This window comes from Mustela erminea, chromosome 7 (assembly GCF_009829155.1).
Source record: "Mustela erminea isolate mMusErm1 chromosome 7, mMusErm1.Pri, whole genome shotgun sequence".
Taxonomy (NCBI): Eukaryota; Metazoa; Chordata; class Mammalia; order Carnivora; family Mustelidae; genus Mustela; species Mustela erminea.
The window spans coordinates 56,517,209-56,529,747 of record NC_045620.1 but is presented as its reverse complement, the minus strand read 5'-3'; the positions used below and the strand labels follow the sequence as shown (position 1 = coordinate 56,529,747).

The 12,539-nt window shown below is 40.2% G+C and overlaps 1 protein-coding gene across 1 annotated transcript in view; it reads left to right on the top strand.

Annotated features, from left to right (window-relative positions):
* The window catches only part of MRPS9 (mitochondrial ribosomal protein S9), a 64,988-nt gene extending 52,692 nt beyond the window's left edge, over positions 1-12,296 (top strand). The window contains exons 6-11 of the mRNA XM_032351697.1: positions 799-884; positions 1,934-2,009; positions 4,473-4,638; positions 5,561-5,669; positions 9,238-9,407; positions 11,328-12,296. Of these exons, the coding sequence (XP_032207588.1) occupies positions 799-884; positions 1,934-2,009; positions 4,473-4,638; positions 5,561-5,669; positions 9,238-9,407; positions 11,328-11,419 (699 nt within the window). The 3' untranslated portion in view covers positions 11,420-12,296. The remainder of the gene's footprint in view (positions 1-798; positions 885-1,933; positions 2,010-4,472; positions 4,639-5,560; positions 5,670-9,237; positions 9,408-11,327) is intronic.
* Positions 12,297-12,539: the final 243 nt, after the last annotated feature.

The window sequence follows — 12,539 nt, the reverse complement described above, 5'->3', positions numbered from 1 at the left end:
TAAATCGTAAGTGAATACACACATACTGCATGTGAGTCCTCAGTGAACACTTGTTCAGTCAAAAAACTGGGAGACAACTTGCATGATTCTACTTTTATAAACTGATTTCCTGGAAAATATTTTATTGATACTGTTCATTGCCAGATTATTGCATTTTACAAGTTCTAACAAAATGGCAGTTTTCCCCTGTTTATATTACAAGTTAACAAGTGACATACATTTACAAGACTTTGTTGAGAAGTAAATTAATGGAAAGAAATCAAATAATAAAACAAATATAATAGAAAACTTTTTAAGATATAGACTAACATGGTGAGGACTTAAATATTATATAAATACTGAATATTAGATAAGTAGTTCAGCTGTAAATACCGTAACTTTGCTGGTTAATTCCCTGAATTTAAAGTGCATATTGCTGTATAAATTTAACAGGATAATTTTTTGTCCTGTTTGTGGAACTTAAAGAAAAATAGTTTGTAGCTTTCTTTTGTGCTTACCAACTTCACTGGAGTTTTTTTTTAATAGAGTTCTTTATAGAGTAAATATCTTACAGAATTATTTAAAAATCAGTTAATGTATGCTATTGTGTATTATACTAAATTCTCATTGAAATTACACCACTGTTCTTTAGTTTGAGAAACAGTATAATTAAAAAGTACTTTCAGTATTATTTGCTGTGCAGCCAGATTCTGTGAGGAGGTCCCTTCTGAACTGAGGAATGCTCACAGGGAAAATATGAAGTAGAAGTCATAATGTACCAGAGCTCTTATTTTAGCGCATGTATTTTATTTGCCACAGGAAGCATATGGAAAGCTACTAGAAGCAGAAAAACGTCAGAGTCAGTTGCAAGCCAAAGGTCTATTTTCAGAAAAAACTGAAACCAAGTAAGTTCTTCTCTTGCATTAGAATACATGAAAATTTTGAATGAAAAACATGCCACTTGTCATTGGTGATATTTAGTATTTAGGCATACGTAAAGCTTACAAGTGTGTTCCTGTTTCAGCATTAATCATTAAACTTAGGGGTCAAAATAACAGGTGAGTTTTTGGGAGGAAGTAGATGTTACTGCTGTTATTTTTATCTTCATTCCAGATGTATGTATTAAATGGCACTTACATTTGAAGATGAGGTCTTCGGAGTTTTTGTTTATATAGCTGTGTATTTACTAAAATGCCAAAAACAAGGCCTATAAATGTTAAGATTTGGACTTCCATTGGACAGACAGGGATAGGATAGATCTGTCAGCTGGGTGATTTTGGGCTGCTGCTTCACTTACTACTTCTTTTTTTTCTTAGATTTTATTTATTTGGCAGAGAGAGATCACAAGTAGGCAGAGAGGCGAGCAGAGAGAGAGAGGGAGGAGGAAATAGGCTCCCTGCCTAGCAGAGAGCCTGATGCGGGACTTGATCCCAGGACCCTGAGATCATGACCTGAGCCGAAGACAGAGGCTTAACCCACTGAGCCACCCAGGCAGCCCCCACTTACTACTTCTTATGCAGAAGACACAAGTCTTCGAGAATCCCTTTTCAAAATTGTACACACGACCGCTAGCTCTTTACTTGGACTTGATGATTACTTTATTCCACAGGCAGGCCAACTCTGTGTCCATTGCTTCTCCTTTGAGGTAAATAGTGAAAAATAAGTGCAGTGTTAATTTTTAAGAAACCTGGTATCTTGGTGTATCAGATGAGTTCCACAAGAGCATGTTTAAGTCCTCCAGCAAAACATTTGCTAGACTGGGTGTCTTTTTTAAAGTAGAGTGAGGGAATGAAATAACACTTCTCAAAAATAGTTCACTTGGGTGAAATTTTAATGCTCTGGAATACAAAAATTTGTTTCCCAATCAAGAATTGCTACTACATGTGGGATCTTTTGTGATAGAACTCTAATTGCATGGTTAATTTAAAAGAGAATATATGTGATATTTTAACAGAGACCTGATTGGCAGCAGATGGCTGATTAAGGAGGAACTAGAAGAAATGTTAGTGGAAAAACTATCAGATCAAGATGTGAGTAATTAATCTTTTAAATTTAAGGGGACCTTGTACAGTAAGAATGTAGACAATTGCTGTATTTAGGATCTCACAGCAATGTTTCTCAGGGGCAGGTGTTCGTTAAGACAGTTCCCTTTCTGAAACATATTTATAGTCACTTTCTGCCATGGGGCCTTATTGCGGTCAGGAAGGTGACATGCCTGCTGTCCAGATCCTCCTATCCACAAGTGCCCTTGCAGTCCTCTGCCAGCGGTTCTTGGGAAGCGTGGCAGGTGTCATTTTTCATCTCCTTCAGTAAAGCAGAGAGCTAATTTTACAAGCTAATAATGACAAGTGTAAGGAGTTATCACAGGTTAAGTAGAAAAAGAAGGGAGCACATGGTTGCCTTTGTGCAGTTTGCCGCTCTCTGGCCTATTTGTGTGTAGTTTCTAAAAGGGCGGTATTTTTCATCTTGGAATCTGCGAAACCACCTATGTCAGAATCACTTAAATGCAGCCAGAAAACTGATTAGAAAATGCAGTTTCCTAAGATTCAGCCCTCGCTCAGAATTTCCAGGGGTGTCACCCAGGAATTCATATTTTTAACCAGCTCCCCAGGTGAGTCTTCTACCCTATAAAGTTTGGGCTTTAGGTTTTAATTGGAGTGCTCTTTTGCTAAGTGCTCTAATATGTGCCAGTATTATCTGAGGAAATTTGATGGTTTTAAATATGTGGATGTGCTAAATTTAGATTATTTGTAGAATATTTGAGTGTAAGTTTCACAAATTGTTCCAAGAAGGGTTTTTCCTTCCATGGCACTGGCTAACATTGTTAGTACCTTGCCACCCATGTTGATTCTAAGTCATGTATTTAAATTGCTCTTTTTCTCGTTTAACATATTGGAGAAATTAATGATTTGGAAATGTTGCAATTTGCTTAACAAGGTGTCAGGCATTTGTTGAGTGGTAGATCTGGAGTTAATTTCTAATATCCTAACTGCCAAGTCACTATTGCTGCATTTGGATCTAACTGAAAAATCTCTCTTTGCTTCTTCATTTAGTGTATCATTTCATTGTTTCCTGTGTTTTTTGGTTGCTTTGATTTTTTTTTTTTAAATAATGCAAGTTTGGCTTTTGTTTCTTGGTTCTGTTTTTCCATTTTGAAAACATCCCAAGGACTTTTTTCAGAGGTGTGCAACTGGGAAGACAAAACAAATATATGCATTTTCTGTATATACACGTAATGATATGTATATATCTCTTATGCATAGACAGTAGATGCGTAGATGATAGTCTGCTATACTTTTGGGGTACTGGATAGCAGAAGAAATCCTGAAGCTGCTGGCTGGTATCAAGATGAGGAAGGTAGGGACTTCTTCCCCCAGCGCGTTAGAAAGGCCGTGCCAGACTTGTAGCTACCCCTCTGTATGCTCATGGTCAGTGTGCAGTAGAATTGAGAGAACCGCTGAGAGCAGAGGGCACAGGCCTGGAAATGGAGGGAAAGAACAGAGCTGTGTCAGTCCAGGAACCGCAGGTGGCGAAGTCTGTCACCCTTACCTAGAAAATTCCCCTCTTTTTTATTGTGACAGCACGGGAAGCAGTAATTGAAGCAATCTTTTTAAACTTACTGTTGAGATTTCTCCATGTTTCAGGTTATTAATGGCAGATGTTCATGATAAAGTCAGAGGCGACAGGCATATGATTTTTAGGGTTGACAGAAACACAAATAAGGTTATCAAAAATTGGGTCTTACACTCCACATTAACTAAGGATCTCGAGTATTAGTTGTCTCCTTCTGCATAAACACTTTAGAATGATTACTCTGGCGTCTAATTTTAAGGGGTTAATACCAAGTTGTTTACTTTCTAATCACATGTTCGAGAACTATTAAAAAAAACGCACAGAGTAGCAGCGATAATTTATTTCAAGAGGTTGCCCTTTAAGTCAAGTATCTCTTGAATTTTTAAATAGCTTGATTGTTCGGTTTTAAAGGAAATCATAAACATTAAAGTAACACAGCTTGAACAGCTAAAGATATATTTGCCAAATGTATTATGAAATATAATTTAAGAGGTGCATTTTCTCGAAATCAGACTCTCCCCATTTTACTATACATAACTTAACTGGAAATTATTTTTAAACCTCCTCTTGATCCGGCTAATAAAAGAGTAGAAATTACACTCGAAGATCATCTAAATATTTTTTGAAAATGAATTTAAACCTCAATTTCATGTAATTATAATACAGAGAAACTGATTTTTCTTTGCTTGGTAAGTCTCTTGTTTCTCAAAAGAAAAGATTGGGCACTGAGGGCTACACAGGGGAGGCGCGGCGTCTGCATGCTGTGTTTTAAAAGCAGCATGAAGGTGCAGGAGTGTCATCCTGTCAAAATTCATCAGGAAAAGCAACATTGGAAAGATCAGGTATACAAAAATAGAAAAAATTTAGCAAATGCAATTACACTTGCATCTTCTAATGAATTTTGATTTTATTGTCTGCAGTATGCACAGTTCATTCGGCTGCTAGAAAGGTTATTGACACTGCACTGTGGTGCCGAAGAAGAATTTGTACAGAGATTCCGTAGGAGTGTAACTATTCAATCAAAAAAACACCTGATTGAACCTGTGCAGTATGACGAGCAAGGAATGGCCTTCAGCACCAGCGAAGGTAATGACATTCTGTGGGGAGAAAATAAATTTCGTGAAAACTGAGAAACGACAATTATTTTTACTTGCTATCACTCCCTGGTATTCAGTTGATTCATTTGGTTCTTTTGGTTTTTTGTTTTTGCTTTTTTGCTACTGCTACATTGGATATTCTAATTCTTAAGACTGTTGAAGTTTCAAAAATCTGAACCTTCTCATGTCCCAAGAAAAAATGTGGATGCGTACCTACCCCATCATGTTAACACTTTTTATTTTTACAGATTTATGTGAAATCTTTTTATTTTCACATTTTCAACTACCAGAAACAAAAACTGTTTGTAGTAAAGGTTTCCCCTGTAAAATGCTCAGATACCAAAACTATGAAACCTGAAAACTTGAGGCCATCAACCTCGCATGTTCCTTGGAGCCACGCAGACATTCATTCTGACACAGCTCTTAAGGCCTGACCTAGTAAATAATAAACCTTCAACTCTTCCTTTGGCACTTCAAAGAAATGGGACCTTTGCTGGGGATTCTTTTCATTTCTACCAGTTATATTGTATCATACTACTCATATTTTGTTTAAGTTCTATGATTAGATATATCCTTATTATCAAAGAAGACCACTGTAAATTGGTTGTTTTTCTAAAGTAAGGTTAATAAATATGAATTACTTCATCACTTGTTGAAACTAATTTTAAATGATTGTGGTATTCCTAAAATAGAGTTGAGGAACAAAATTACCCCATAGTAAGCTCTATTAGATTGATTATGGTGTAGTTTGCCTGTTTTATTTTTGTTTGACTTGTAATTCTCGTAGAACTTTCCTACATATAGTGTAATAGTATATTGTCCTTCTGGGGAAGAAAATCTAATGTCATTTTACCTATCTCAGAACATCCGCCTTGAAGATTTTTACTAATAGAAATTTTCTGTTTACAAAGGTAAAAGAAAGAGCGCAAAAGCAGAAGCAGTTGTTTATGAGCGTGGAAGTGGAAGAATAAAAGTAAATGGAATTGATTACCTGCTTTACTTTCCAGTGACACAAGACAGGTTTGTTTCTCGTTTTGCGTTTGCGTTTTGTCTTTATATGTATTAAAAAGGCTTGTGATTTTCTGATTATATATTTCTGAATGATGTAATTAATTTAAATCAAACTAGCTAGAGGGAAGCTGTCACTATCTTTTTTATGCCATTTACCAGATTTTGAAAAGGCCTCTGTAGAATTCCTCATTAATTGAATCTTCCTGTCTCCATCAGATCCTACTGGAAGTTGAGTATTTTAGATGTATCTTTTTGTCTGAAATGCAGACTGAGCCAAAATGAGAGAAGAATCGAGTCCCACCTTCTGTTTCCCTAGCTGGAGGGCATATGCGCACAAAGCAACACAAACCAACCTTGGCCCTTAACAGCATAAATACCAGAAAAAATCTGCTTTATCACTCTGAATTTTTTTCCTACTCAGAGGAAACTGATTACATATTGAGCAAGCAAAGAAACCTGACGTTGATGTGTTAAAATAAGAGCTCATCAGGCTTTGCTTTAGTTCCCGGTGCCAAATATGGCAGTTTTATTTTTTGAGCTTTGTATCCCGTGGAGAAATAGACATTAATCATAAATAAGTATTACAATTCATGTCCTCTAAATATGCTCATCTTCGATCTCTGTGAATCACTATCTAAAGGCCTCTTTTGGAGACGGTTATTATTTTTCTAGTAGTTACTGTCATTATCCACAAGTAACACAAGTTCTGCATGATTAGGCCCACCTCCATAATCTTCCCGTTTCCTGAATGTGTAGTGCACTATTTAGGGTGAAAAGGGGCAAAAGCTCTGCTGATCTCAGTGCTTATGTAAGGAAAAGAGGATGCTGTTAATGTCGTGGAAGTTTCTGGACTGAATAATGACTTTGGGAAATGTATGTTTATTTCATTGGTATGTGTGTCTGCGTCGAGGAGTAACCCACTCTAACTCCATTCAAATGAAGTAGACTAATTCTTCCATCCGTCTCACAGAGAGAGGGGTAGAGGAAGCTCTTCTTTCCCTTAAAAGCCAGAGAGAGGCCCGGAACGTCAGCACAGAAAACTGCTTGGGGAAATGGCATTTGACCAGTTAGTTTGCTTTCAGATATAACTCCTGATGATTTAACCATAAATCTCATTTATGGCTTGATCTCATCATTCAGTGGTATCCTTAGAACGTATTTTCCAATTTGAATTCAGCAGGCATTTATTAAGGACTGTTGGTGTATACCATCTTGTGAAGTTGTGAAGACAGAGCTATTTATGATATTATATCATTCATCAAGAGACTTCCTCTCTGACTGGGAAGCCTAAGTCAAGAGTCTTGACAGAAATGGGCACCAGGACCGTCTCATCATGTTTAAGTGGTTGTAGGGATTGGGCATGGCTATCAAGTGATCTCGCTTCTAGTTCTGTCTTCTAGCGTAGGAGAGTTGGACTTGATCTCTCCAGTGCTCACCTGTAAGTCAGCTGGATGACTAGCTAGCTGTCTTTGCAGAGTCCTTTCTTCAGGCTCTTTGCACAAATAGATCATTGGGAATGAACGTTGACTGTGTTGCCTTCCCAGTGTTATCAGAAAATTCTTGTTCATTCATTCCTTCCTTCACTTATACAACAGACATTTATTCCACAGTGCCCAGTACTGTGGAATACAAAGATTAATAACCCTTCTGATTTGGAAAGGCCTTTGCTCTGTCAGCCAACCACTAACGCAACTCTTGATCATCTGTCCCAAAGAAATTATGTTCCTCACACAGCACTAGCCATGTAATAAGGGAGATAAGGTTAGCATTCTCAGCAATTGAAGAAAAATCAAAAAGATCATGCATTTGTACATATGCTGAATTATAAGCTTTTGAATTGGTGCCATAAGGAGTTCTGTTCCGAGTGGATAGAAATGAGATTGTTTTATATTTTTTTTCAAAATAACTTTGAGTAGATAATAAAGAGCAAAATAGATCTGATTCTTTAAAGTTAGGATTCCATTGGAGACGCCCGAGAGCAGAGGAAGACTGTTTTTGCACAGATTTGTTTGCAGTCCAGATTAGTTAAATCAATAGCTATATACAATCATCTTCAATTGTTATCCTTTGGATCACACTTACATATAAATTTTCTTCCTCAGTGTGCACCGACTTCCCAACTGTCCAGACCCTTCTGGGTGGTCTGTCTTACCTTGACCCCTGGCTCAGTCACTCTAGTGTATCTGGAGTAGATTAGAGAATGTGTTTTTTCTGAATTTGTCACTATTTCTTTATATAAGCATTTGTTAGGGAATCTTAGAATTTTAGGAATTAACACAGATAAGTTTTTAAGCTCCCAAACAAGTGGGTGACCAGAACTGCTCAGTAATGTCACTTATATCACTAACCATTTACTTGTGTTAGACAACCCAGAAACCCCCACACACTCGTCCACATGGCAATCTCATAGATTCTGTCTTGGCCTGTCTTGCCCTGCTGGAAAAGTGGAATGGTGGAATTACTTTATCAGTCTCTAAATTTTCTTTAGTTATTGTGATTTTATGGTTATTAGAACAGTTCTGTTTTTTATAAAATTCCTATTTTTTATTTGGTTTGCTTTATTAAAAAAAAAAAACAGTGTGGATTTATGTAGTTTCGAGCCCGTGTTTGTTGTCATTTCATCCCTGTTAAAACAGCATCCCTGTTGCAGATTCTCATTAACCGTGGAAGGTTCTTGTTCAGAGAGAAGGTTCTGTCCATCCATAGCTTGAGGAGTAACACTTGAATGTCCTTTCCGTATCTTTCAGCATCACTGTGGTATAATAAGCTTTTTTATTCAGGGCCTAGAAAGCTACACTGTCAGAAAAAGCAAGTCCGTGCACAACAAATTGGCTTTTCCTAAATCTTCATTAGAGATATTAGGGCAAAATAGCAAGATCAACGTACGTGACAGAGACAGTGGTGACTGGACCAGGGACATAGATAGTGTTCAACAGACACTTGCTGGTTGAGCAAGAGAAGGTCTGGGGCCACGTTCTCTCTGAATTCCACTGTCCACTCCTGGGGTGCCTGCAGGGCCCAGCCAGGCATGGACTGCCGAGGGCAGCGGACTGGCTGGCACTGTGTCGCCTGGCCCTGCCACTTCAGGAACCAGTCATAGGAAGAGGTGTTTTGGGGGTGGGGAGGGGGAGGAGTTGAATGTGGTTCTAATAACTACACAAAGCACGTCAGGATGTGTCCTACATCACACAGGTATGTAATGGGACAGTTGGTTTAGTGACTGTAACTGGCATTCGATAACTTATCACCGAATCCAGGGAGATGCCGCTGATTAGTGGAATTTCCCAGCTCTGAGACTTCTTTACAAGGTTATTTTCAAGCTTCGCATGGTTCTCATGAGAGAAAAGGGTTCAACTGTGAGAGGGTGTGTATTGCTCTATCCAGGAAGAAGACGACGACATGTGGCTATCTGCAGAGCTTTCTCGACGTCAGAAACACCAGGAGGTGTTCCTATTAGGGGTGACTGAAGCAGGCACACCGGTGTGCCTGATACGCTTTCTGTGAATGTTGACAGTGCGAGTAGCGGAGAACACAACTATCTCGATAGTGAGCTGCCTTTGCTTGCGATGTGTTCCAGAGAACAGTTGATGTTCCCCTTCCACTTCCTCGATCGACTTGGAAAACACGACACGACCTGCACGGTCTCGGGCGGTGGGCGGTCATCCCAGGCTGGAGCCATACGTCTGGCGGTGGCCAGAGCCTTGTGTAGTTTTGTCACCGAGGAAGAGGTCGAGTGGATGAGACAAGGTAGGAGCTGCGGAGAGGAGGGTTGTCTCCACCCTGTCTGGGAGTGCTCGCTGGTTCCCGCGCCAGTTCCCCGAAATCAGAAAAGATTCCATTAACTACACGGGCCTGCCCTTGGCTGGCTTCCCTTCTCTATGCTCCAGAGCCGTACCCGCGCTTTTCCATGCTGGGTTCTGTGAGGGGAATTTGAATTAGGAAAAGAAACAGATCCCTCCCAACATCAGGGAAGCTTTCCTTTGGCCTCCACGGCCTAGCCACTGAGCCAGGGTCCGAGCGCCGCTCTGTGGTGATGGATAACAGACGGGTCAGTGACTGTTTTTGTTTCATCACAGGACTTGTGTTAGATGTGATGATGAAGCCCATACTGTAGCTTTCCAACATTTTTGGAGATTTCCTTTTTTCCACTGTGATATGACTGAGTACTGGGTGACTCTGTCACCTCGCCACAAGTACAAGCGTCCGCGGCACGGGAAAGGACAGGCCATCAGTTCGCTCGTTAGGGCGCTGCTTTCAACACTTCTGATGCAGCCTGTCTTCGGACCATTGGCCAACGGGAGAGAACACTGGGCGCACTACTAACCAGCTGTGTGGCCCGGGCGAGTCACCGAGCCACTGGGCCATGCAGCGCCTCTCTGGGCAAGGAAGAAGGCCGGTCTCCTCCCACGTGAGCCGCTGCACTGCAGAGGCGCCACTTCCAGCTTAGGCTGCTTGACTCCTGAAGTGTCTAAAAACCCATTCGCTTATAAACAATTCGCTGTTTTGTAGGGTTCATGTCTGGTCATTCTAGTAACTTGTAGGACCTTATTTCATAATTCTGCCAGGTTGACCTAGTGGGCATACTGAAAAGTAATAAAGCATTATTACTTACAATTCAGACTAGAATTTAGACAGGTCTTGTCTGCATTTTGTCCAAAATATTTATTCTATGCCCTTTTAAAGACAAGTAAATGCAAAAACTTAGGGGTATATAACAAGTGGTTGAAGTTTGCCTTTGCTTTCCTCCCATTCAGATACTCCTAATAAGATACCCACAGCTTGTCTACAGGGAGAAGACGTGCTTAGTGTAAAGAGTAAAAAAGACAAGGAAAACTATGGTCTGTTTACATATTTATCAATGCATCGTAAGAGCTTTCTCATCACTGCTATTCTTGAAATCTGTGGTTCTGGCCACCTCAGGGGCATGTTACTCGGGGCGTCTGCTGAGAGAAACTCATCACTTGCCTAGAAATCATATTCACTCTTTGTGGTTAGGAGAGTGAACGCGTCTAGAAGTTTGTTAAGTCATACTGTATATGTATGTTTGTATATTCATGTTCTTAAGTCTACAGTGTCCATCTACTTCCTCTTACTTTGCTGTATAGTGTCTTTTTCTGCTTCTGGTTTGTGTTAGAACTTTCACATCAGTAATAATAAGCAGGCAGTATCAGTGCAGTCATAGTGAATGGTGACCGTGCACCCAAGAGCAGACTTCTCTTTAGTCGAACGGCTTTAAAAACCTACAAGGAGGGCGCCTGGGTGGCTCAGTGGGTTAAGCCGCTGCCTTCGGCTCAGGTCATGATCTCAGGGTCCTGGGATCGAGTCCCGCATCGGGCTCTCTGCTCAGCAGGGAGCCTGCTTCCTCCTCTCTCTCTGCCTGCCTCTCTGCCTACTTGTGTTCTCTGTCAAATAAATAAATAAAATCTTTAAAAAAAAAAAAAAAAAAAAAACCCTACAAGGAGCCATAGGCCTCCTAGGAGAAGAACAGACTCAAATGATGTAGCTGGTGTTGGTCTCCGAAATGGGGGAACCATCCTAAAAGAGTGAGAGCAAACTGCTGTCCTGATGCTTACACCGAGCTGGTAAATTATTACAGGTCTGCTTGCTTTCCTGCTAGGCAGCGTGCATTTTCCATGGTTCATAAAGACTTCTCTTTCTCCACCGCAGCTGGACTGCTGACTGCCGATCCACGTGTCCGAGAACGGAAGAAGCCAGGCCAAGAGGGAGCCCGCAGAAAGTTTACCTGGAAGAAGCGCTAAGTGTTCTTTCACGGGCAAGGAGAGGAAACGCCGTGTATATGTGCCTGGCATGCGGCAGACATACAATAAATATTTGCTGGCCGGTATGAGGGCAACGCTGTCAGGCATTTGAGTTGGGAGAGGATTTATTTTTAAATGCTATTTTGTAAAGGTTACCTTATAAACATAATTTTTAAAAAATATTTAACTTCATTCTGCTGCTTTATTTTTAAACTTTCTCAGAAGGTAGTTTTTTAGAAGCATGATTCATAGAATCTTGGCATATTAGATCTGAAAGGAACATTCAACAGCATATAGTCAACTGAGTAACCTCAGTTTGCGGATGAGAAGGCCCAGCCTCCAAAACGAAGGGACCTGAGAGCTACATTGCTAACTTAATGAAAGAACTCATTTCTCCTGATTCTCTTGTTTTCCCCTACAGCCATTGTTACAACATGAGAGGTGAGAATGCTTGTTGAGAATGAGGTCGGTTGTGGGAGTCTGTCAGGAGCCAGAAAGGGCTGAACTGCCGAGTGTCCCAAGGAGCAGCCTCAGACAACAGGCCCCGGCAGCCACTACTCTACTGTTTGTAGGAGTTCGGCTCTGAGAGGCTACATAGAAGCAATACCGTGTGGTATTGTCTACTCCAGCTTACTTCCCCAAACATAGTGCCCTCCAGGTTGGGTACAGGCTTTCAGCTAGATGATGACTTAGTTCTGAGGATCTAAGGTGGTGATTATGGTGTGTGATTCTGTATTCTATAGTGGAAATTTGCCTAGTAGATCTGAAGCACTGTCACCAAAAAAAAAAAAAAAAAAAAAAAAAGTGTTGGGGGGTAATTAGGAGGTGATGGGTGGGTTAATTAACTGGATGGTAGGAACCTTTCACAACCCATGGATACATACAAGTAGTCCCCCCCCACCCCATCCACAGGTATACATCCCAAGGCCCCCAGTGGACTCCTGAAACCACAGATAGTACTGAACCTGATATAGGACAGGTTTTCTTCTTCTATCCATGAATATCTATGATAAAGTTTAATTTATATATAAGGCATAGTAAGAAATTAACAACAATAATTAGTAATCAAATAGAACAGTTGTAACAGTATACTGTAATAAAAGTTATGTGAATGTGGTAG